Source organism: Camelus ferus, chromosome 2 (assembly GCF_009834535.1).
Source record: "Camelus ferus isolate YT-003-E chromosome 2, BCGSAC_Cfer_1.0, whole genome shotgun sequence".
NCBI classification, from domain to species: Eukaryota; Metazoa; Chordata; class Mammalia; order Artiodactyla; family Camelidae; genus Camelus; species Camelus ferus.
In genome coordinates this window covers 1,808,394-1,833,292 of record NC_045697.1, presented here as the reverse complement: position 1 = coordinate 1,833,292, position 24,899 = coordinate 1,808,394, and the positions used below count along the sequence as shown (strand labels likewise).

The 24,899-nt window shown below is 46.3% G+C and overlaps 1 protein-coding gene across 14 annotated transcripts in view; it reads right to left on the bottom strand.

Moving 5' to 3' along the window:
• Positions 1-24,899, bottom strand: part of GRK4 (G protein-coupled receptor kinase 4) — a 47,443-nt gene that overhangs the window by 17,199 nt on the left and 5,345 nt on the right. For 5 of the 14 annotated variants that reach the window (XR_004324496.1, XM_014559765.2, XM_032492969.1 and 2 more), the window contains exons 2-8: positions 22,369-22,464; positions 17,128-17,240; positions 14,312-14,389; positions 8,352-8,455; positions 4,742-4,834; positions 3,751-3,814; positions 603-743 (exon numbers count right to left, since the gene is read on the bottom strand). Coding sequence is in view for 13 of the 14 variants with exons in the window: in XM_014559765.2 (XP_014415251.2) it covers positions 603-743; positions 3,751-3,814; positions 4,742-4,834; positions 8,352-8,455; positions 14,312-14,389; positions 17,128-17,240; positions 22,369-22,464 (689 nt within the window). In the remaining variant the exon portion in view is untranslated. Of the gene's footprint in view, positions 1-602; positions 744-3,750; positions 3,815-4,741; positions 4,835-7,010; positions 7,182-8,351; positions 11,923-14,311; positions 14,390-17,127; positions 17,241-22,368; positions 22,465-24,899 lie in introns of those variants that run through there. The other 9 variants (XM_032492957.1, XM_032492960.1, XM_014559766.2 and 6 more) reach the window with 9 other exon arrangements.

Sequence of the window (24,899 nt, the reverse complement as noted above, 5' to 3'; positions counted from 1 at the left end):
TATAGGAAACATGTAACTAGGTGGGGAGAAACCACGTTAATAAATGTACGGCCTGGAGCCGCGTCCGAGATATTCAATCCTTACCTGAACTGGTCAAGGTGGAATCTGGGGCTTCACACACTGGGCTGTGCTAATTGAGGAAAGGGCACTAAAGCTGCCAGGTGTCAGAGAGAGGATAGAGACGGAAACAGACCGAGGCCCAGGTGAGGTGATGGGCCAGAGCAGTAGTCTTCAAGGCTGTCACTCAGCTGGAGGCTGACGGCAAACTGCAGGGCAAGCTCAGCTGCCACCAGAGAGGGTGGGCGCCTGGCCAGGCAGTGCCTCGCTCGCGGGGTGAGGAGTAATGGCCTGATGAGGGGCGGAGGCGGCAACACGTTTACAGCAAATCCAGCTCAGCATCACCACTGTTTCCTGTCCGCATCCAGTAAGAGCTGACCCGCACCCCTCCCGGTGAACAGCCCCAGACAGCAGAGCCCTACATACGTGAACTAAGACGCGCCCCAAGCTGCACTGTGACAGACGAGGCAAGCTTAGCGGCAGGCCTGCTGAAAAAATGCGACTTATCCAGCAAAGTACAGCCAGAACGGAAGGAAGATACTTACTACAAATCGACTGTGAACCTTCTCTAGGATTCTTTTTTCATTTAGAGCCATAGCTTCCCCTTTCCTCCTCTTTATTCTTTTCTTTTCTAGCTTTTTACAGGCATACATTTTTCCTGTAGCTCGCACCTGACAGGCACAAACCTAGATTAAAAAAAGAGAAAGAAAAAAAAAAGGCTTTCTATCTACCTGATAGTTCTTAGGCTACAAAAAGAAAATGGTTTTCCCCATGACAATCCCTCTGGTGAAGAGCAGCAACAGCTTCTGCTGAGCCAGACCACTTCAGGCACGGGCACAGCCGTCCTAGGGGCTCCACGAGGGGGCTGAGACCGCCAAGTGCCTCGTAAGCTCTAGGACGGTGACAAATGGAACCTGTTGTTCATGTGTGAACATGGGGCATCGGTTTAACTTAAATGTCTCCCTATGTCTTTTATTTCTGTGTACGAACGGAAGTTTTTCAAACTAAACAGATTCTTGATTTTTTAAAGTTCAAGAATATGGATAAGAAAATGTATTTCATAGAAATCCATAGACTTTCATACCTTTATCCTACTTAACTAGTTCTTAATATTTATATGCTACTTAACTTCATATTATGAAGAATTTCAAACAAACAAAAGTGGAGAGAATAGTACGAGAAACAGGTACCAGTCTTCCGGATTCCAGGCCATCAACGCATGGTGCCTCGTTCCACCTGACTCCCACCCACAGACACACACACACCACGCACACACAACTCCCCCACGTGCCACACACCCACTCCACGCCACAGACGCACCCATCAGACAAACCCACCCATGCACATGCACACACATACACAGGATTACTTTAAAAGCAAATATAAGACATGACATAATTTTACCCATCAATAAAATAATTTCAATGGTAAAACATAAAGTTCATTGTGGAAAATACTGACAGTGGTAATAAGGATAATGATAAAACATTTGAAATTCCAAGACAACCATCACTAACATTCTGCTGTATAAGCTTCTAAGTCTCTCTTTGTACGTGTATATGCAAGAATATATACCCGCTCCCCCAACCTCTGACTTTTAGGGAAAATCAGGCTTATATGATAGAACACACAATATTTTATAACCTCCTTTTTTTAATCTGATAGTGTGACTATTTTCTCACCATTAAATGTTCTCCCAACATGTGACTATTCCAAAATGTATGTCATCATTTCCCCTCCACTAGGTCTTGGCATGTAAGTCTTTGTGCACCTCTTTGTCATTAACCTAAGATGAATTCCTTCTTGTGGAACTGCCAAATTAGAGAAAGGTGGGAGAAGAGGTAAGGGTGTCAGGCCCTGCACCACCACTGGACCCAAATCCTCAGGGCTCCCCACAGCAACCAGTGAAGCAGGGTCAGGAACCCTCCTAAGGCTGAGGCCATATGGTGAACCCCAGGTCCCAGCTGGGAGTGAAGGGATGGCAGCCTGGCCTCAGGCTGCCCAGCTCGTGAGGACGTGCTCCTTGACTCACTACGCAGTCTCTAATGCCACGCACGCGCAATGCCACCCCACCCCGCTTGGCGCGCCTGCCTCAGGACCCTACAGATCTGCCCCGAGGGGACCCAGGGCCTAAGTGAAAGCCCTGTTGTCGGCAAGACGAGGCAGAACGTTTGCCTTTTCAAACCCCCCAGCAGAGCTGCTGACATCTGGAAAGGTAAATGCACTACTGGGACGTGGGCTGAAGGGCACCGAGGCTGTCGCGCTAGGCTCGTAGGGGTCTAAGAGGCTTGTGGGACGGAGATGGACTGTCCGTTCCCGTGCGGGCCTTGATGCGGGCGCAGTGTATCCAGACCAGTCTGTGAGGGCCACACTGGTTTATTCGTCCACACAACGATTTGTTTGGAAAAACAAACAAATGTGCTAAAAAATAATCGATAAAATCGTATATACACCAAACCAAGTCTTTCCACAGCAGCTGAAATTTGCTCACGTGTTCCCACAGAGTCACTCTGAAATTTGTATGTGGCTATGACCAGAACCCTGTGCTTTTGTAGACACGAGCCCCACGTGCTTGAGACAGCCTTCCTCTGCTCTTGCACAAGGTCTGAGTTTTGTGGTGAGAGGTGGTGAGAGGCAAGGCAGGGGACCAAGGGGGGCAGGTGGCGCTCCTGCCTGCCCCGGGGGCACCTGACAGGGGGGCTCTCCCACAGAAGTGTCTGCTATGAGGGATCACAGCAAGCCCTTGGCTGGATTCTGCAAAGTATCCTACAAGGTCTCCAGAGCCGTACAGGAGGTCCGATGCGACCAGTTCCCCCGCGGCCGTGGCTCTCAGGCCAGCCTGTTCCCATGTCGCTGCCCACGGGTGACAGGCCTCCCTGGAGGGGCCACTGCTGGGCCCTCTCTCTCACTCGTGCTAAGAGGACTCTGGTGGCTCTGGCTTTGGCCTTCATTTGGACTTGGGAGCACACCCACTTTAAGTCACATGCGGGCCGTGTGACCTGCTTCTGACTTAGACACTCGGTGTCAATTCCTCTCCGGCTCGCCTGGCTCTGGGGACTTAGAGACACTTGAACTGAAGACGATCACTCCAGATGACTAATGAGACAATTAAAATCTTTTTAAATCCCCCGAACAGAACTGCATGGGAGTCTCTGCCTGCCTACCGCAGTGGTCTCCACGAGGAGAGCCACCCTATTCAAAGACCATTTCTCACGGATTTGTGGGCAGTTTCTTTAGGATTTTCCCAGATTTCCACATTTCTAACAGCTTTCAGTGTAGGTGTAAGGTACATAATGTCCAAACAGAGCTGACTTAAATAAGCATATTTAATAATATACTCCATTCTACATGAACTTTTAGGCTACTCCTAAACCATGGAAATGGAGTAACAGAAATTCCACCATATGCAAACAGAATAATCTCTTCAATCAGGACAAACTTACTGAGCCTCAACAAGGAACATGAGAAAACAACTACTTTAAGAAATATGAAGTGAATTTTTTTTCCAGATCTCTGAATTTTTTAAAAGCTTGCACCTTTTGCTCAAAGTTCAATCTTAATTCTCATGGTTGCTAAAATTATTCCCCAAATACACAGTAAGGAATTAACGTATTGGTAAAGTGGACGGCTTTCAATCACCCTGCTGTATGCTTTTCTGGAAGGACGGCTCATGACCGGTCACGTGTCACTTACCTCTCCAAATCCGCCTTTTCCTAGAACTCTGTAATATCTAAATGTGTTCTTTCTTACTGGTTGCCTAATTAATGAAAAAAAAGTAAAGTTTCAGGTCTCACATCACGTTGTTATTTTCAAAGAGAAAAGCCTGCTGAGCTCCTGTCCTAACCTCCCCTGGGAACCTCACTGCCCCAAGAGGGCACCCAGCCCAGGGTGCCTGTGCTCAGGGACTGCGGCTGCCTTAGCGGGGCAGCTCTTAGGAGACAAGCACACTGACGTGTAACACTGACTGAAAACACTGAAGGGAGATGCAGAATGGTCAGCTATCCTTACTAACTAAACACAAACCTGCAGCCAGCCCGCGCTGTGAAATACGCACGCATTCGGGCCTGTCAGAAAGCCGCTGGGGAAAACGTCTACACTGCCCTTTGAGGAAAGGGCCTCAAAGTGCTGCTCATACCAGAGCCTCAAAAGAAGCCTGTATGGACTAGAACGGGACATTTCATAGTCAATAATAATTGCAATCATCATCATTATCATCATCATCAACACTAGTGTCAGTAACACTTTCTGACCACTTATTTTGTGCCCAAGCACGGTGCCCAGCGTTTCACACCCATCCCCCTGGGGACCCCAGCAGCCTCTGCAGAACAAGGGCCTGAAGCTCACAGGCCAGGTCACCGCGGGAGGACGCACAGCCGGCCCAGGGCTGGCCGAGGCCAACACCGCAGACCCAGCCACGGGGGTGGTTACATTCCTGTGAGTCTAGGACATGCTTTCTTTTCTAACTGCTGCGCCAGCACAGCTAACTGTCATTTTAAAAAGAGAAAACACAGGCAACTGAATCAGAAGAAATTACATAATGAATATTAATAACTTTTGGACACAAATACCATATACAGCCCAAGATGTCCAATAGCACTTGGACAGGCGGATAAGGCACACATCCGTCATCCTGCAGCAAGAGAGGCTACAGCCCGCTTCCCCCCGACTGTGAATCAGAACGCACCTTTCCAGCCATTTCCATTGTAAAAATCGAGAAAAATATGAGCTTCCTTGGTACTCTTCAAATGGTTTTCCACTTAAATAGTTATGGACGACTCTAGAAAAAGATTTCATGCAATTATGTACATTTATTGCATTACATTTGAAAACAACCGTGTTTTCGTGCCTTAATGGGCATTTGATATGGGAAAGTGAATCACTGTACGCAACTCAATATACTGAATATTGCAATTATAGAATTCCACACTAGTTTCTAATGCTACCAGTGAGGACATGAAGGCAAGAATTCAAAAGAAATGAATCAATTTACCGTGGCAAAGTCAGAATGTCTTTTTATGTATATGAATATCAGAGAAATAATTACCTGATAAAAACAATCTACCAGTAGAAAGATAATCATTTAAAATGTATTCAAGAGGGGTGTGTGTGTGTGTGTGTGCGCGCGCGCGCGCAGCGCGAGTGCACCCACATGTGTGGGCATGTGTACTTCAGGAGGGAATATAAACCCTTTGTAATTGAGATTAGAGTAATGTCTGGATGATAATAATCATACAGTAGGAACTGTTGGTATGTGATTCCATCCTTTTAAACCTGAAAAAAACACTCAATTAATTACTTCATATTACATATTTTTTGAAGAAATTGTATGTAATTAGCCACGCCTCTTAGGTTCTATTCATGATTTTATTAGGAAGTAATAACGATTTCTACTCATGGAGTAGTAAGGGGCAGAAGGTAGCCTGCGGTTTACAGCGGCTCTCAGGCCGACAGGCGTTTCCGGAGTAGACGGCAAGCTCGGGGCTGGACGCGGGAGGAATCGCCGGATGAGGCCCAGTCGTGAAGATGCGGCCGGCGCGGTGGGGGAGGAGGGAGGGGTCGTGCACTTATGAGACAGGCCCCCGGGGCTCCCACAGCTGCGCCTGGTCTGCGGACACAGGGCCGGGCCTGCAGGGTCAGGGAGGCGGCGCGTGGAAGCAGAAGCGGCCCCGATGAGGAGAGAAGGAAGCCGTCTCCCTGGCGTGGGCAGGGTCCCCGTGGGAACAGTCTCGGTTTAAGGGGAGCTGCTAGTAAGTAGGTCGTAACTGAGGCGGCTTTGGGAATAATCCCAGCATCTCCACTGCCTTTAGAACTCTGAGCAAGTCATTTGGTTTGTTTCTCTTTATTTTGTAAAAAGAGGTTTTTCAGATGTTCCCAGACTAACGTCACAGAGCAGTGATTCTCAAAGTGTGTTCCAAGGATCCCCAAGGAAGTGTTCCACCAGGGAGCCTTCAGGAATGAAACTATATTAGATGCTGAGACGTTAATTACCTGTACAAAACCCCACTCTCACAGAGGGGTCTCCAGAGGCCACAGGCCTGTGACAACATCATTGCTGTGACAGACAGTGGAGCATGTGTGCCGTCTTAGTGTTTAAAATCACACCCACACGAACAAAAGCTCTTTGGGTCCTCAGTAATTTACAAGAGTGCAACAGGGTCCGGAGGTGAAAAGCTCTGAAGCTGCTACTCCGCCAGTCCTGGAACAGACACCGTCCTGGAGGCCAAGCCCTCAGTTCCCTGGGGGGTGAGGAGGTGCCTGGCCCCGGCCTCTGGGCGCCTTTCCCCTGGAGCCTGTGGGCAGCTCAACTCCAAACCTGTATGAACCAGTTTAAGAATTCTGATCCTCTCAGTTCAGTTAAACCATCTTCACAAAGGTAGTTAAGCACGTCCATGAAGGAACAACACAAACACCGATTTATTCTAATACACCTGCGTTATTTGGCAGTCTATGCAAATGAATACAGTCAATGACTGTAGTCAACTTACCAGTGTATCTCAATTTCACATCCCAAGACTCCTCACCTCAGAAACAACAGGCTCTGCCCCCCTGCCCTAGTCTGGCAGATAAACCTACTGCACACAGGTTTTTTTTAAATTGACATTTAAAACTGCACCAGTTCGGCGCTGGTGTTTAACATATTCACCCTGACGCCCACCACCAGGCAGCATAAAGGAATCGTTTATGTTCATTATGCACATCATTATGAGCATCTGGGACGAAAAAAGAGGAGAGAAGCTTTGGGGGGAAATAAACGTTGTAACAATTTAGAAATGAGACAGAATAACAGAAAACACTAAAACTCCTAGATTCCACACAATATTATGCTGAAGCTGCCAAAGAGCCGATGTCCTGCACAGCTGATGGCAAGGACAGCTGACAAACATCTGGGGGTGAGGGGTCATCAGCTGGATGGACTAATCAAGACAGACAGAGGCCTGAGTGCCAAAACTTATCTAAAGATTAGCGACTTTTAAGTCTGTATCTTGAAATTTATGCACAGAGATGGCAGAATTTCTGATCCACCTCATACATCACGTACAACACCCATGCTTTTCAACGTCAGAACAGAATCTGAATATGTTTGCTTAATCAGACGGTTGAAAATGCAAATTTAGTGAACAAATCCATCAATGAAGAATCGTAAGCCTGGAAGGGGAACATACGGTAACTGTAGAAAGCTGAAAGACGCTCTTAGACGTAAAAAGAGAAATCATGGGGGGAAAAGCAATTATTAGGTAAGTTACACGACATCATCGGCTAAAACCCTGAATTCTAAGCGACGAGGTAAACTACACCGCAGTGACAATGAGCAGCACAGACCTGCCGGCACCACCGGCTGGGCAGCTGACGAGCCGCGCATCTCCACGCGGCCCGGGAGCTGCTGGGCTCCGGCTCTCTAACCCACATCGTGCACTTTCTCCCCAGTTTAAGGCTAGAGACGTTCATATTCCCTGGCACGTTCGTCCTCGGTTTTTGAAAAAGATATTGATGATGATGTATGTTATGGCCTGACTGTGTGTGTCCCCTCAAGTCTTACGTTGAAACCTACCCCGCCCAGGAAATGGCGTTAGGAGGTGGGACACGAACTCATCGTGTCCCAGACCACAGTTTCCCCTTGCTCACCAGCCTCTCAAGTTCTCTAAAACCCATTCACCCCTCTCCATGATCCCTGTCACTGCCCTGGTCCAGGCACCATCACATTTCACCAGAACACCTGCCCCAGCCTCTAAGCTGGTGTCCTGGACCCAATTGTCCCTGTCTCTAACTGTCCTCTAAACTGCCGCCAGAACTGCCTTCTAGAAACACAGTAAATGCATCACCCAATCTGCTCTTGGAGCAAAGACAAACTTTCCCTGGCAAGGTGCTATTGCGTGTCCCCACAGCACCTGGGACGTCCACTCCCTGGCAAATGACTCAGCACAGTGGTGGGCTGAACAGTGACCCAAAGACACCCAGGTCTCAACCCCTGGAACCTGAGAACATCACATCACACGGCACCTGGAAGCCAGGTTCAGCTGCAGTGCTCGGACTCAGAACTTTCTGTCCATACTGCAAAGACCTGTAGAAGAGCTGCCTTCAGTGAGCACCTAGGTCGACAAGCAACCTGTTTGGGGAGGCTTCTCATCCAAGAACAAGCACCTGGGAAGGCTGAGCAGCACGGCCGGGTGGGCGTGTCAGTAAGCACACGTGCCTGTAGCTCTTCAGTTGCCCCTTTCTGGGAAGTGGCCGTGGGAGCTGGAGAGCCCGCTAGGAGAACGCGCCCAGTGGAGGCGGGGCTGGGCGCAGACACTCACCGGGCACACTCCTCAAAGACGTCCTTGGAAGGGTTCTCTGTCAGCCTCAGTCTGCATTCCTGCACAATGTCTGGAGGGATCTCTGGTAGAGGGTCTGCCCAGCTCTTAAGAGAGCACAAAGCAAACGCGTAACAATTAGTGGGTTCCTAATTTACCAACTGTAAAATAGAATCTAGCGCTTATTGTGAAAAAACCACAATAAAAAGTGTATGAAATAGCAAGTCAAAGTGCCACCTTCACCCTCCACCCCAGCCTCGTTTTGCCGGGATCAGTATGCTGTCCTCCTCTCCAGACCGTCTCCTATGCATCCAAACAGAGCATGAGCAGGGGCCCCGAGAGACATCTGCACACCCACGTTCACAGTAGCATTGTTCACAGCATCCCGAAGATGGAAATAACCCAAGTGTCCATTGATGGACGGTGGATAAACAAAATGTGGTCTATCCAGACAACAGATTATGACTCAGCCTTAAAAAAGAAGGAAATTCTGACACCTGCTACAATAGGAATGAACCTTGAGGACATTATGCTCAGTGACATACACCAGTCACAAAAAGATAAGTATTGTATGATTCCACTCACATGAGGTCCCTAGACTAGTCAGACTCACAGAGACAGAAAGCAGATGGTAGTTGTCAGGGCTGGGGGCGGGGAAGTGGGGAGTTAGTGTTTAAAGGGGACAGAGTTAGTGTCACAAGATGAAGAAGGTTCAGGAGACGGACGGTGGTGGTGACTGCACATCAGTGTGAATGTACTTACCTCTACTGAACTGCAAACTTAGAAATGGTTAAAACGCTCAATGTTACTTTTTTTAAACCATAATTTAAAATGTAAACATACACAGTCAGAAATACACACATTTTTCCTCGTGGAAATGGGATAAATGTACAGTTTTGCATGTCTGTGCCGACACCTGCAGAGCCGTTAATGACGTGTGCCTTTCCAGATCACAGCTTTCTGTCTCTTAAACGTTCTCGTTGCCGGTTTTCTCCACTGCAAACACTCCTGCTATGAACAACTTTGCACAACTGTGTTTTGCAGGACAGATTTGGAGAAGCAGAACTACTAGCTCAAAGGATTCATGCATTTTAGATTGTGACGTGTGTCACAAAACCACCCTCCAAGAAGGCTCCACTGCCCTATGTCCTCACTAACACGTCCCCACGCGCCTGGCTCCCAACTGCTTAACCCTCATCCAGAGGGGTCTGGGAAAAGAAAACACACAGCAGAACTGTGGTCCAGATTTATCGGAAAAAATACACAGATCATATTCAATTGTACATCTAACTTGTCATTAGAAATGAGACGTGCATTCTAGACCAATTTCTGGCTGTGGTGCAGCCGTGTAACCACAGCAAAACTTCGTGGTTTCTATAAGTCAAAGCAGCTATTTCATCAAAGACACTGAAATACTGACAGAAATACACAAGAAAACTCACATTTTCCCCCAAACCCACTAAGATTTCTATAATTAATAATGATTACTAGCTGTCATTTAAGCTGTCCAACACACGTGAGGCACTCACTGTCATTCAGCCTCACAACAACCTGATGGAAGAGGCCTGAGAGGCTACGAAAGGGTCCAAGACACCCCCAGCAAACAGCAGCCTTCTCTGGGGCATGGCCTGCCAAAGGATAAGGTGGGTCCATTCATTCCACCACTTCAGAAGAGAATCTGTTCATTCATTTACTCAACAGACATGCATTGTTCCAGGCACAGGATAAAACAGAAAACAAGACAAATTTCCACAGAAGACAAAGCCATTCAATTTCAACACTTGCCTCAAAAATACGTGTTTTAAAGTAATAGCTCTGAGTATTTTCCATAGGATTATTTCCCCTCCAAAGGTCTCAATTTCCTGAAGCTACATTAAATAGCAGGTTAATTCTTTTAAGACTATTTAATGATTTACTTCAAATAGAGAACTTTTCAGGATCTTAGAAAAATTTTATTTAATAGAAATTTATTTCCACAGAAAAGAGAAGCAGGGCTTCTAGTCCTGCACGAGCAGAGAAGCCAGGTGAGCTAAGCAAGCAAGTTCAGGTCCAGCACTCCTGGCCAGACAGACGCCAACCATGAGGGAAGCGGAACAGAGGCTTCTTCTGGGGCTTTAAATTAAGGAACAAGAATTATTTTTCAGAACAGGTAGCTACAAAGGAAAATTTACCAAAACAAGTCAATGCCTTGCCTCTTAAAGTTCTGGACAGAGAGAACCCTGAGAGGAACGTCCATCGGTGGGGAAGCAGAGGTGGGCGGGCCCTGCAACTGCACTCTTATTTCTGTGTTAAAATATGTATCTTTATTATAATTTTTTTAAAAATTGGGTTGTCTTTTTATTGTTGAATTGTAAGAGTTCTTTATATGTGCTGGATAGCACACCCTAACCAGATACTGGACCTGCAAATACTTTCCCCCATTCTACAGGTTGCCTTTCCTTTCTTTAGAGTGTTCTTGGAAGGACTGTATATGTATATATATTTGGAAGTACTGTATTTTGATGAAGTCCAATTTATCTGTTTCTTCTTTTGTTGCTATCCTTTTGATGTTATACCTAAGAAACCACTATCTAAATCAAGGTCATAAGAAACAACTGATTCAAGGTCATGAGATTTCCTCTAAGAGCTGTTTAGTGTTAGCGCTTACAGTTAGGTGTTTGGTCCATCTGAAGTTAATTTTTCGTATGTGGTATTAGATAAGGGTCCAGTTCATTCCACTGCATGTGTGTATCCAGTTGTCCCAGAACCATGTATTGAAAAGATTATTCTTTCCCCCACTGAATTGTCCTGGCAGCCTTAGTGCAGGACAGCTGACTGTTTTCTGGACTCTCAGTGCTATTCCACTGGTCTGTATGTCTGTCCTTAAACTGGTACCACACTGTCTTGATTACTGCAGCTGTGAGACAAGTTTTGAAATTGAGAAGTGTAAGCCCTCCAACTTTGTTCTTCCTTTTTAAGGTTGTTATAACTATTCTGGATCCTCTTAGTACATCTATGAATTCTAGGATCAGCTTGTTAATTTTCAAAAAAAGGAAGTTAAGATCTTGGCAGGTCTTATATTGAGTGTACAGATCAATACTCAGTCTTCTCCTCCAGGAACAGGGGATGTCTTTCCATTTTACTACATCTTTTCTTTATTTTTATTTTTATTTTGGGGGGGGAAGTAGTTAGGTTTACTTATGCATCCACTTTTGGAAGAGGTACTGCGGGTTGAACTCTGGACCCTGAGCAGGCTAAATGAGCACGCGCTCTACCACTGAGCTGTACCCCCGCCCCCACAGTTCTTTAATTTCCTTCAATGATGTTTTGAAATTTTCAGTGTATTAAGTGCTGCATTTCTCTTGTTAAATTTACACCTATTTTATTCCTTTTTATGTACTGAAAGTGGAACTGCTTTCGTTTCATTTTTGGATTTTAATTGCTAGTGTACAGACATACAGTTGAATTTTGTATCGTGACCCAGGATCCTGCAGCCTTGCTGAACTCATTTATTGGCTCTAGGAGTTTTATCCCCACGTGTGTGTGGATGTCTCAGGATTTTCTGTATACAAGTGCTATGATCTGAATGTGTGACCCCCAAATTCATATGTTGAAATCTTAACCCCCAAAGTGATGACATTGGGAGGTGGGGCCTTTGGGGGGTGCTCAGATCATGATGATGGAGCCCTCATGAGTGGGACTTGTGCCTTTATAAAAGAGGCTCCAGACAGATCCCATGCCTCTTCCACCCAGTGAGGACACAGTGGGAAGGGGCCGGCTATGAACCAGGAAGAGGGCGTTCACCAGAAGGTGACCATGTTGGCACCAGGATCTTGCAGTTCCCAGCCTCGAGACCTGCGAGTAATAAATTTGTGTTGTTCATAAGCTACCCAGTCTGTGGTATTTTGCCACAGCATCCTAAATGGACTGAGACAGCAAGATCATGTCATCTGCAAATACAGTTTTACTTCTTCCTTTTCAATCTGGTTATCTTTTATTTTTCCTGCCTAATTGCCCTAACTGTAATAGCTAGAACTTCCAGTACAGTATCAGGTGGAAGTGATGAGAGCATCCTTATTTTGTTCCTGATCTTAGGGGGAAAGCATCTGACTTTTCACATTTAAGTATGATTTTAGCTGTGAACAGTTTGTATATGTCCTGTACCAGGCTGAGAAAGTTCTATTTCATTCCTAATTTGTTGAGTGCTTTTATTATAAAGGAGTCTTTGAACTTTGTCAAATGCTTTTTCTGCCTCTAGCAAGATAATCACATGGAGTTTTTTGGTGCTTTATTAATGTGATGTATCAGATTAAATGAGTATCAGATATTGAACCAACTTTGCATTCCTGGATAAATCCCACTCGGTTTTGGGCATATTTTTTTAAATTGTAAATCAAATTTGGCTGAATTTTAATATTTGGGAATCTTGAAAAAGGAAACTTAGAAAAACTAGAATGACTGAGCGAAAGGATAAAGAAATACAAGATTGAACATATGTAGTCTTGCCTTATTTTTAGGTGCTTTAGGTATTCTGGCTTGTTGAAATCTCTGTAAAGGAGTTCCCTTTTTGATACATAAAAGAAAGAGACTGTTGCTTTTCTTAAAGAAAGAAGACAACAAAAACAACTACAGTGATGATGTGACTGTGGCTTTTTTGTTTTTTGCTTTTTTGAGTAAAGCACAAGAATAGTTTCCCCAGTAGATGGCAAGTAAGCAAAGAAAACAAAAACAAAAACACGCATTCACGTTACAGCATCTTCAGGCAGCCCATGCACGTCTCTCAGCACTACTGAGCTGCAGAGGGACGTCTGCTGCTCCCTTCCCTGCCCACATTTGCTACATCCACACCAGTAACTTTTCAAATTAGGTCTTTCTTCTTGATAACTTACCTTGCTACAAGAATATTTTTTCAGGGAAGGTGAAGAAGGAACAGTAAGTTACTAAAAAAGATCTTTAAATCTAGATAAGTGAAAGTTCTCTCCTACGCCTCCCAATTATAGTGTCCCCAGCATAGCTACAAGCATGCAGATGCTGTTAACGGCTGTGTTTCAAAGAACGATCTGTGGCCATGGTACTGAGGCTGGAGGCTGAGGTAGACCCAAGCTTTGGAGTGAAAACCTGTTTGGGTCTGAATCACATCCCCACACCCACTGGCTGTGGGTGCACCTCCATGGCAGCTAGAGAGACCCTGGCCTCTCCTTCTGACATTCAATCTTCGTACCAATCAGCTTCCCTACTTGGTGGCCCTACCACCTTCATTAGCTGGGCTCAAAATCTGAATATTTTGAACCCAGTCTCACCACACTATTCCACAACCACAGTCTCTGCATGTTTGATTCCTGGCTCGGGCACTTGCTAGCTATGTAACCTTCAGTAAACCACACAACTATTCTGATTTTCAATCCTATCGTGTGACGACAGACATAATGATATACCCCCCTCATAGTCTTGCTGTGAGCATCTGTAATGTGTCACACGCACAGGGCTTAGGGCAGCATTCACGTGATGTCAGCCATTACTGTTGCTGCTGCTGCTCTCCTCGGGCCAACAGCAGAGGAGCCTGCCCAGGGTTAGGACCTCCAGTGGCCCACAGAAGGCGAGCCACCTGAAGGAGGCAGGTTGCCACTATCATTTCAGGGACTTTCTAAACCGCAAGAACCAAGTGAATCCAAAAGTATAAAAACTAAGACTCATTAAACCTTTTAGGAGAAAGATGTTATTTTCAGTCCAAGAGAGGCCAATAAAATTCTCTAGTTTTATATTCTGTTTGAGGAAACATAAAAACTTTAAAGTTCTTTGAACCAATTTTCTAAGAGATTCAATTGTTGATTTCCTCAGTGGCTCAAGAGCAAATGCAGAGGAGGAACATTTACAAGAAACTGAAGATTTCAACATACATATCCCAACAAAGTGAAAATGGCTATGCACTCTAATCATTTAAGTAAGTTACTTATGAATCTTTATGGCTAAAGAAGAAAACACACCTCCTCATTGAAAAATGTGTCTAAGACCAAGAGCCCACAATCTCTTCGGTCCTCATCAGCAGCCACTTCATATTTGGCCTGATTGTAGAGAGGAGAGAAAAGAAAAGTATTACATAAGCTTCTTCACGGACTTTGCAGTGTTTCAAAAATTCTCTGGCCTGTGGAATTGACTTGGTGCCCTAGGAACCAGAGAGCAGCTCTATTGATAATCTGGGAAATTAATGGCCATGAGCGGAAAAAAACATTTTCAAAGGATTAATAATGTAGAGCAACACACGCCATAACACTCACTATGTCCTGTTTTAGCTTCAGCCATTGAATGTGGCCAAATAAAATGGTTAATAGACAGCTTGGTCTGTTCTACACAATGGCACTTCAGGAACAGCCAAGAGGCACTTGGACACCTGCATGCAGAGCCCCCAGGGCAGTCTGAGTGGGAGGTGTCGGGTGCGTGGGAGTCACCCACACACAGGTGTCAGGTGAGAGACCGTTAGAGTGGACAACACTCCACGGGCCGGAAAACAGAGGAAAAGTCAAAGCGGAACCTGATCAGTATGCAAACGTCTATAAAGGATAAGGAAGGAAGAAGATCGGGAAAACAGAGATAAGAGAAAAGAAAGCAGAGGAGATCACAAAGGCCCAGGTAAGAGAATTTCAAGAGAAGCCACTCAGCAGTGTGAACAGACGGGGAGAGTAGCGTGAGGAGGCCTCGGCGCAGCCTGGATTTGCAAGCTGGGGCCTTTGAAAAGCAGTGACGCTCAAAGCCAGACACAGTGGAAGAGAGAAGGGAGGAAGTAAAGACCAGAGGGAGCTGCGCTTCTGAAGGCATCAAGAGTACTCCAAGACAGAGTCCTGGAGGGTCGGAACCCAATCACATCCTTCACAGGTGCGGCACAGGGGCCGTGACCAGCGGGCTGACCACCTGGCCAGAGCCAGCTTTGCGCCCAGTGTTCACTGTGACTAGTGACCAGCACGCTGTTTACCTAAAGACCGTTAAACTCAAGTCCTGGGAGTTCTGGATACTACATGGCATGCAATTCATGGAAAAGAAAGTGCTGTGATTCCGTGATGGTCTTCTGATGTGCCAACTTGACAGGCAACAATCTCCAGTTACGCAAACACTAATCCAGTTGTCGTTCTGGCGATATGTGTAAACACGGTCAGAGCTGACTTTGGGGTAAGGAAGATTATCCTAGGTAAGCTGGGTGGGCTTGATTCAATCAGTTGAAAGGCCTTAAAAACAGAGCTGAGGCTTTCTAGAAGAAATCCTGCCTGAGGACAGCAGCTTCACCCCATTTCTGGAGATTCTGTCCTGCCCTCCCTGACGGTCTGTCCTGCAGGTTTCAGACTTCCTTAGCCAGACCTCGCAGTCGTGCAAGCCAATCCTCTGCAATATATCTATAACTCTTACTGCTTCTGTTTCTCTCACTGGACCCTGACTGACACACATGCCATTCACTCATTCGACAAGCACTGCGCAGGGAACAGAGCAAACAAGCACGTCAGGTGCCACAAGGGGACACGGGCAAGATGCCGTCTCTCCACTAGAGAAGCTCACGGAACCCGCGGTCACCCAGCACAGGCAAAGTCAGAGCAGGAAATGCTGCACGGATGGCGTAAGCGGGCATCACTTATCACCCACAAGCTACCAGCAAAACCACAACAGGCCAGGAACAAAACCTGCGTGCAGCCAGCGGGTGGGCGCCGGGGACCAGCAGGCATCACGACAGCATCAGGAGACGGGAACCTGAAAAAGCCTTCACGGCGCAGTTTGGCCAGTTTTGGAATAAAGAATTGTAGGTCCCTAAATTCTTAAAATATGGCAGCTTGGCAAACAGAACCGACACACGAAGACATGTCTACATTCCACTCCTGAACCAAGGAGCGTGCCCTACCGCCTCTGACGTCCTGCTTGGCAGCAAACGGCTGCCTCCTGAGCAAGCCTCGTCTTATCCCAGCCAAGGTACTGGGAAGGGAGGGCTGGGGAGCTCCAAGGCGTAGGGAGCAAACAACAGAACAGGCAAGAACCTCAAATGTTTTTCTGAATAAATACATTGTTTTTAACAAGCTATGTGAAAAAGAGAGAAAAAGCGAATAAAAACCAATGACATAGAATAGTATTTTGCACATAGTGAACAGTCCATACAACTTGATGATATAACCAGGACAGGCCAAAACAGGGAGAGGAAGTGTCATAACCTTGGTCCCAGTAACTAAAAGTGAGAGAGACTTCCTAGTATGTTCTGGAACTCTCTGTTAAGCTGCTTCTGAGTTTCATAGTTTTGAAACTTCTAGGCTTGCCAGCCGTATCCCTAAAGTTTTAGAAATGCAAAATTTCTTTATCTGAAAGGAAATCACAGTAAATATCAAACTGGATACACAGGAATATTGGAAAACATATAAATCATAGTCAGTTCCATCCAGTGTGCTCATCCGTCTTACACCAGCTTTCCTCCTTCGTGTGCTTCTGGGCCAGTGCTTTCAGCAGACAGCACTGCTGGGTCCGCATACCTCTCAGGCAGCTGTGCGAGCACTGTCTGAATTAGCTGCACAAATTTCCTACAAGTTAAAGCAGCACGTTTCAAAGCTCTTTAGTAAGTACCTTTGATCCCCAGTACTTGAGATGTCACCTGCATGAACCCCCACTAGGCACACTCTACCCACCAGGAAAACCAAGAGAACACGACACCAGGACACCCAGTTTATCCACTCTTACCTCACTGCCAAGGTCTAATTAACTCAGAGAGGTCTCGTGTTCGTTTTTAATTATCAAAAGCACAAGGCTGAGGGGTTCAACCCTGAGATGAATCACTTACCACTGCATCCAGGAATTCAATGCAGCTCTTTAGATCACATTTTGTGTCGCAGAATTGCCTGAAGAGAAGTCTTCCTATCGGCTGCTTGTCACAAAGGCTGCTATACTCCTTTTCTGGGTGAAGAGAGGGGACAAGGGACAGGCACCTGCTTTTCTGAACCTACTTCTTTTACCTGACACAAGTCAAAGCAGTGCTTGCAGGATTGGTTTTGAACCCACTGTTTTGTTCACTAGTTTGTACTAGGTTATCATGAATATTTAAAATTAAAGTGCCCACTGGGGCAGAGCCAACGGTATCTGGAAGAACTGATAACGAAAGGTGCGTGGGGACGGTCCCTGCTCCCCTCACAAAGGAAAGATGCTGGGGGCGGGGGGTGGCACTTCTGGGAACCTGGGGGGCCAGAAAGGGGTCTGCGTCTGGCCTTCCACCACTCCGCCCACTCCATGGGTTTGGCACAAATTACATGCATGTGAAATACACCATGGGAATGTACTAAATTAGATTTCTTAAAACTCTTTTTCATTTTGATAACTTTCTATTCTTTCGCAAGTTACAAATATTATATATGCTTAACGATTTTTAAACTGTTCTTATTTTTTTCTTTTTGGTGGGAAGATATGTTGTATATCTATCTCATCTTACACCAAGCACTGTTTTGAGGAAGAAGCACTGATATTCAGTCAAAGTGTCACAAGGGATGGAAAGCAAAATCTTATGCCCAAAACAGGCAAGAAAACCAGCGGCTCCCTCGCAGCAGCTCTGCACCTGATGTGAACGTAATGATGTCAGGTACTCCCAAAGCTAAGGCGTTAAGCGAAATGCATGAAGCGCGAGCCAGTCGTGACAAGCTCCTCAGGGAAAGGGCTGGTTAGTGCCCCGCACACCTAGGAGCCTAACTCCTGTCTTGGAGCACTGAGTCTGCACATGGAAAATGCATGCAGGGATATAAACATTTCAGTTGCCAGTACATGATTGCTTGTTTCAACAAATATGAGCAATAGTTTTGCAAAACTTCTACAACCCACTTTGTCCAGTTTTGCTACCACCTTTTACTTGAGGGCCACTCCTCAACTGCACGTAAAAAACAAAAGACACAAGGCAGTCAAAAGGTTTAAAAGTTGAGAGGTTTTCATTCTTCCCTCCCGCATCTGAAGGCCCAGAAATGTTCCCGGTGTCCACTGAGGACAAGCAGGCGGGGCTCAGGTCTGCTGACCTTCTCGCCCAGGCTTCTGCTGAGGACCGAAGACAAAACCACAACAAACAGAACGAAACCTGACGTGGAAAACGAATACACGACGCCCTCAGGAGTCAGAAGTTTGAGAAAGCCGATGAGGTGGGAGCCCCACCCAGGCCTGAGCGAACTGCCGGCCAAGGGACCTCTCCTTCAGGCAGAAGCCACTTTGCAGAAAGTGGGTATCTGCCAAGAGAGATTCTGGCACCCCGGGGTGGGGGTGGGGGGGACAAAGCACAACTGGAGGGACTGACACGCTCTGCTGGCCAAGTGAATTAACGCGACCCCGGTCGGTCCTGGAACGCAGGCCCGGTCCACGCCGAGCACTGGCACAGCCCAGTTCCAGAAGTCCATCCAAGAGGGGGTGCCCAGGAAAACCAAACCATGCAACCACAGAGGAAGCCAGGTCACACTCACACAAAGAAACTCAGCCCTTAGTATAAACCTGAAGAAACAATCTCAGGTCTCTAGACACAGGGCGAAAGCAGGGGTGACAACCAAAACGAGAAAACAGGGCAGAAAAACTGAACCAGGAGAAAAGCTCATTCAGACGACAGAAACCTATCTTTTAAAACCCTAATATCCTCTAGAGAGACCAGAGCCTGAAGGGACTGGCAGAACTGTAAAACAAGAGCCCCAAACACGACAGAGACGCAATCGCGGAACAAGAGTGTGCGCTTACAAGCTAAAAACAGGATTAACAGCAGAACATCGTGGGACGGGCTGGACAGTACTTTGCATGTGTGTTAAAGCACGGGTGTTGATCTGGATAATAAGGAAATCTCCTAAAATGAATGGCCAAAAGCAAACAGAAAACACAAGAGGACACCGAGACACAGAAGACTACTCCAGAAAGTTAAGGATCTGTCTCACAGGAATTCAAAGGGGAGTCCTGGTACAATGGAGGAGGGGAAGATAGAGACATCTGGCCTTTCCTTTGAATCTTAATGTATATAATAAATACTATGTAAACCTTGTACACATACATCATATTTATGTCAATTTTACGTATGACTAAATACATATTAAATTTTCCCAGGCCAAAGATGTAAAGGCCGCAGCAAGTGTTACACATGACTACTGAAGGCTGGCCCACATCTAGAGACATCCCAGCGACAGTCCCACCAGGAAGGAGAAACCAGAAAGCCTCTGAGAAAGAATAAAACATTAGTGACAAAACGTAACGAGTCCGAGGGACACAGTGGACACTTGAGACTTCCTCCAGGAGCTACAATAATAAAATGGGGAAGAAAGCAAAGAAAGAGGACACGATGGAAATCACAAAGGACAGACAGTGGGTAAGATCGAGAAGCAGTGAAGGACACCGGAAAAAGCAAATAGCTCCGTCAAAATACCTGGAAGACCACCCTCGGCAGAATGTGGTCAGCGCAGGGTGCCTCCTTGCTTGTGGAACACACGCAATTGTAGTATTATACTACTACACCAGATTTTAATTCTTTGGAATAACCTATGGGCCACGGTACATAGAAGGCAGGTGGTTGACCCAACAAGCAGTGCGCGGTAGCCGGAAAGGGGACACGGAGGGAAGCAAACGAAGCTTAAAACAGAGAGAGAGAGAGAGAGAGAGAGAGAGAGACTGGGATCAGATTCTCAGGAAGCCTCGACGTCATGCTAAGCCATTTCTCTCTACCCTAGAAGGGCCAGATAGCAGCAACACTCCAGGGAACACCTTTCACCTCTTACTCTGTGCCAGACACGATTTTAAGTTCTCTCCGTGTATTGTTTCATTTAATCTTACAATAATACTTAGAGAGATCTGCTCACTTCTGAGGGCCATACAGATCCAGGGGCGGCGGGGCAGAGGGTGGGGGTCGCGGGACCTGAGGCCGGGAGGGACGCAGCGAGCGTGGGAAGGAATAGCCCGGCTCTCTCACGACAAATGAATTTCGGAGGCAACCCATTCCAATTCTGTCCAAGTGCCTTCGTGGTGAGGATGGAAGAGTGGGAAGAACAGAAGAAGTTCTCAGGGAACCTCCATTCTACTGAGGGGACACGGAGGAAATGGGGCGCTAAGCTGGGAAGGCAGGCAGGTAGAAGGCAGTGCCACCCAGGGAGCCAAGAGCCCTGGGCAGGTGAGGAGCAGGGAGCAGGACCCCCCAGGCTAGGGGACAAGCTCTGCACCACGCAGCCAGCACTGGAGGGATCAGGGTCACTCACAGATGGACATACACACAGTATCCAAAGTAACACCACTGAACTTCACACTTAAAAGTGGTTAGAATTGTCATTTTTGTTACGTATATTTTACAACAATTAAAAAAAAGTGTACATGAATAATTGTAGCAGCATTATTCATAACAGACAAAAAATGAAAACAGCCAATGTCTGTGAACTGATGAATGGAGAAATAAAATGTGACATATCTGTACAATGCAATATTACTTGCCAACAAAAAGGAATTAGGTACTGCTTAATGCTACAGCATGCATGAACTTTGAAAACATTATGTTAAGTGAAAAGAGGCCAGTTACAAAAGATCACACAGTGTGTGATTCCCATGCACTTGAAATGTCCTGAACAGGCAAATACTTAGGGACAGAAGTAGATTGGTGGCTGCCTTTGGCTAGAGGTGGAGTGACTACCACTGGGCATGGGGTTTCTTTTCGGGGTGATGAAAATGTTGTAAAACTGGTTGTGGTAATGGTCACACAACACTGTGAACATATTAAAAACCACTGAACTGTACACTTCAAATATGTAAATTGTATGACATCTTAATTATAGCTCAATAAAAATGCTCTTTTTAAAACATAATGAGAAAAAAAATCTAGTGATGTTAAAACAGATGGATAGGTCTTTGGTGGGAAACACTCCTACTTTATACTATCTGAAATTAATTTTGATAGTTAAAATATTTAAACTTTCTCAAAAAGGAACTATAATAGTACTAGAGAAAAGACAGATTGATTTTTTTAAATTATCTTGGAGTAAAGATAGACTCCCTAAGTACAACACAAAGTTCAGAGGCTGAGAAGAAAATATTGATATATTTGTCTACATAAAAAATTAAATCTTCCATATTAAACAAATAGTGTAACTCAAAAGGCAAAAAGCAGAAATACAAAATAAAGTCACACTGAATATAAAAGGATAATGCCTTTCACATATAAAGAACTTTTACAAATGAGTTAGAAAAAAGCAAAATTGAAAAAACCCAATGAAAATGCTTAACGCCATCCATAATCAAAAGAGACCATTTTTATTTTCAAAATTTTTTTTTCTTTTTTTTGAGGGGGAAGGTAATTAGTTTTATTTATTTATAAATTTAATTTTTAATTTTTTAAATGGAGGTACTGGGGATTGGACCCAGGACCTCGTGCCTGCTAAGCATGTGCTCTACCCCTGAGCTACACCCTCCCACAACTGGGACCATTTTCCAAATTACAGCTTAGTAAAATTAAAAACACTGATAACAATCAGTGTCAGCAAGGTCACGGGCTGGGGTAAAGTGACACAATCTTTTTGAACGATAATTTAGGGACATCCAAATTTTGAATGCACGTGCCCTTGAACTGGAAATCATCTCTTTTAAAAAATGCAGTTATGACTGCCCTACAGACATGGTTCTCCATCTGACTGCTGCTCCAGTCAGGACCCGCGCCTAATGCTCATTCTTTATGCTGCTGGTTATTCCATTACATTGACTTAGTTTCTATCTGAATAACCCTTTCCTGAAGTTCTCATCGGTACTTCCAGTCCACATGCACAGAGAACTGTCTGGAAGGGGCTGAGACATGGTTAGTAACAGTGCTCACTTCTGGAGAGGACGACCGGCTGGGTCACGGGAGAAGAATTTTTGCTGTATCATACCACTCTTGTGTTCCGGGGCCACATGCTTCATAACTGCACATTAGAAACCCTACAGGGTTCTTCCCGGTGAGAACGGTGAAGATAAGGAGAATTTATTAAATAGTATTTGAAGCAAAAAGGGACTCGAGAGAGACAAACATCGAGCCCGCGGCCCGACAGCAGGCAGCGCGCTCACTCACCGATGGACTGCCGCAGCTCGCGGCACTGGCTGACCGGAGGCAGCTGCAGCATCGCCCTCCATTTTTTGCTACGACCAGTTTTTTGGCCATATGCTCCTAAATTGGGGGGGAAAAGAGCATTTTTTTTAACAGTCAGAAATACCCATTTCTAATAACTACTTCCACTAACGTACTGTTTGAGTAGTTTGAGTACCTACGACCCGGGGTCTGGAAGGTAGCCTGGTGAAGCGTCAAAGCCCCATGCAAGACGGTCAGTCTCTGGCTGTGTCATTTAGAAATCGTGCGACCTGGACCCTCAGGGGTAGCTCTGCTGACCTGTGTTCAAATCTGTGCACCAGACCTAACGGCACACGTCACACAGGGCTGCTGATGAAGACTGTTCAACGATGCGTATTAAGCATGTGCTAGGTACCAAACAACTTCAAAGTGCAGGAAACACAACGGTAAAAAGGACCATTACAGTGAGGGAGGGAGACACAAAATCAGTTAATGGTATGTGATAAGAGAAAAATTAGCCAATCATCTAGTGATAAACAGCATGAAACAAAGCAAGGCAAAGGTGGAGGGTGTCACCTGGGCTAAGGTGGGATCAGGGGAGGCCCCTCTGGAGGACCACGCTTCCGCAGAGACCTAGGATGTGACGATGTGAGCCTCAGGAAGATGTGGGAGAAGAGTGTCCCCAGCGAGACGAGCAGTGGAAAAAGCTATCGGATAGTATTTTAGAAAGATGTTTTTAAACAAGTGTCCTTTTAAAAAAGTTTATTTCAAGAGAACTTAGTACCTTCCATTGTAAGCATTCAGAGGAACTGAAATTTTACAGAATTTTATCCAAGAGAAAACACCACAGTTTTGGCTGGTGACTAAGAGACTCCAGGACTACTGGGAAGAACAGGGAAACCAGGGGGAAAGTCATGTGTCACGGGTAACGAAGAGCTGAGTTGGGGGGGGACGGTGGGTGGGCCGTGAGGAGCTCAGGAGAGAAGGCCTGGCTAGAGACAGAGATGCGATAGTAGCCGCCAAACAGACATTGCTGGAGGAGCAGGGCTGTCTTCCTTAACCTTCTGTTTTGCTCCACCACTCCCCCCATTGCAACGGAGATGGTGAGCCCTGGACTTGTACCCACCTGCCAGACGTCCCGGAGCACCTCAACATCAGCTTCAAATTAGACTCGTCGTCCCCCCCAGTCCAGCCCTCTTTCCATATGGAGAATCCTGCTAACAGCCACCATCTACCAAGCAAACGAAGCAGGAAACTGGGACATCATCAAAGTGCCTCGCTCATTCTTCTAGAACCATCTGCTGCTGCAGTCCCCTGTGCAGGGCACCGTCTGGACACTGGGCACACCGTGCAGAGTCAAGGTGGCCAGACCTCCCTCAAAAGTGCTCCTGTCCCCTCTCCTCCTTGCCCGCCCTACTGTCCTTTCATATCAGGGCCACCAAACTCCCAGACCGCCCTTCTAACGGGCCTTCCAACCTCTTCTTCCCTGCGAGGCCCTCTTCTATGCTGCCTTGTGGGGTCACCTTCTTAAAGCGCAAATCGAAGCTCCACTCTCCACTGCTTACAGCCCCTAAAGGTGTCCCGGTGTATGGGGATGAAGTGAGCAGAGTGCATCCCAGCCTGACGCCATCCCACAGGCACACCGTGCCCAGACCACACCATTTACAAAAGCGCCAAAGAAGCAAGAGCAGGTTCCTGGAATCCCAAGTGCCTGGACTGACGCTCTGGCCTTCGTAATCTAGGCCAGTCTCTACTTGGCTCAGGTGGGACCACCTCCACGAAGCCCACCCTGCTTGTCCTAAGGAGATGCAGGCGCTCCAGCCCTTTGCATCTTGAAAACGTCTTCATTAATCTCAACGAGGGCAGGTTCTAGGTTCATGGTCTCATTCCCAGTGTATCTCCAACCTGCAAACATTTGATTGGATGACTAAGTGGACTTCCAGGTGCCCAATACAGGAAGAGCAGCACACTGCCCACCAGACCCCCAAGGGATGTTCGAGCACTGAGTAGACTGAAAACACCGGAGACGCTGCCTACGGGGGACGGGTCAGAGGCTGAGACGACTACCGAGGGCTGAGAGGAGGAGTGAGAGCTAAGATTCCTCACGTGTCTGTTAGTGCCTGGCACCTTTCTAGGAGTTTCCCACGTACTGACACATTCAATCACCCCCAGCCCCGGACGTAAGCATGGCTACCAGTCCCTTCGCTCAGATAAGGGACCCGAGTTAAGAGTAAATAAGTTGTTACTGTCACACCACTGGTGAGAGTAGAACCCAGACGTGCACTCAGGTCTGCCCAACTCCGGGGATCCTGTGCAACCAGCACTGTTATTAAGAAGCCATGAAGCGTAACCAAAGTGCCTTTTTTTTTTTTTGAAGTGTAAAAACATTTAGAATAAAGATTTGCCGTAAACACAGTTAGACATTAAGGTATGTTGTGAAATGCAAGTAAGAGTAAACCAAAACCCCCAAAATGTCAGAAATGGTTATGGCGATGGCTGAAACAAGCAGCCCTTGTCAGCATTTACCAAAAGCC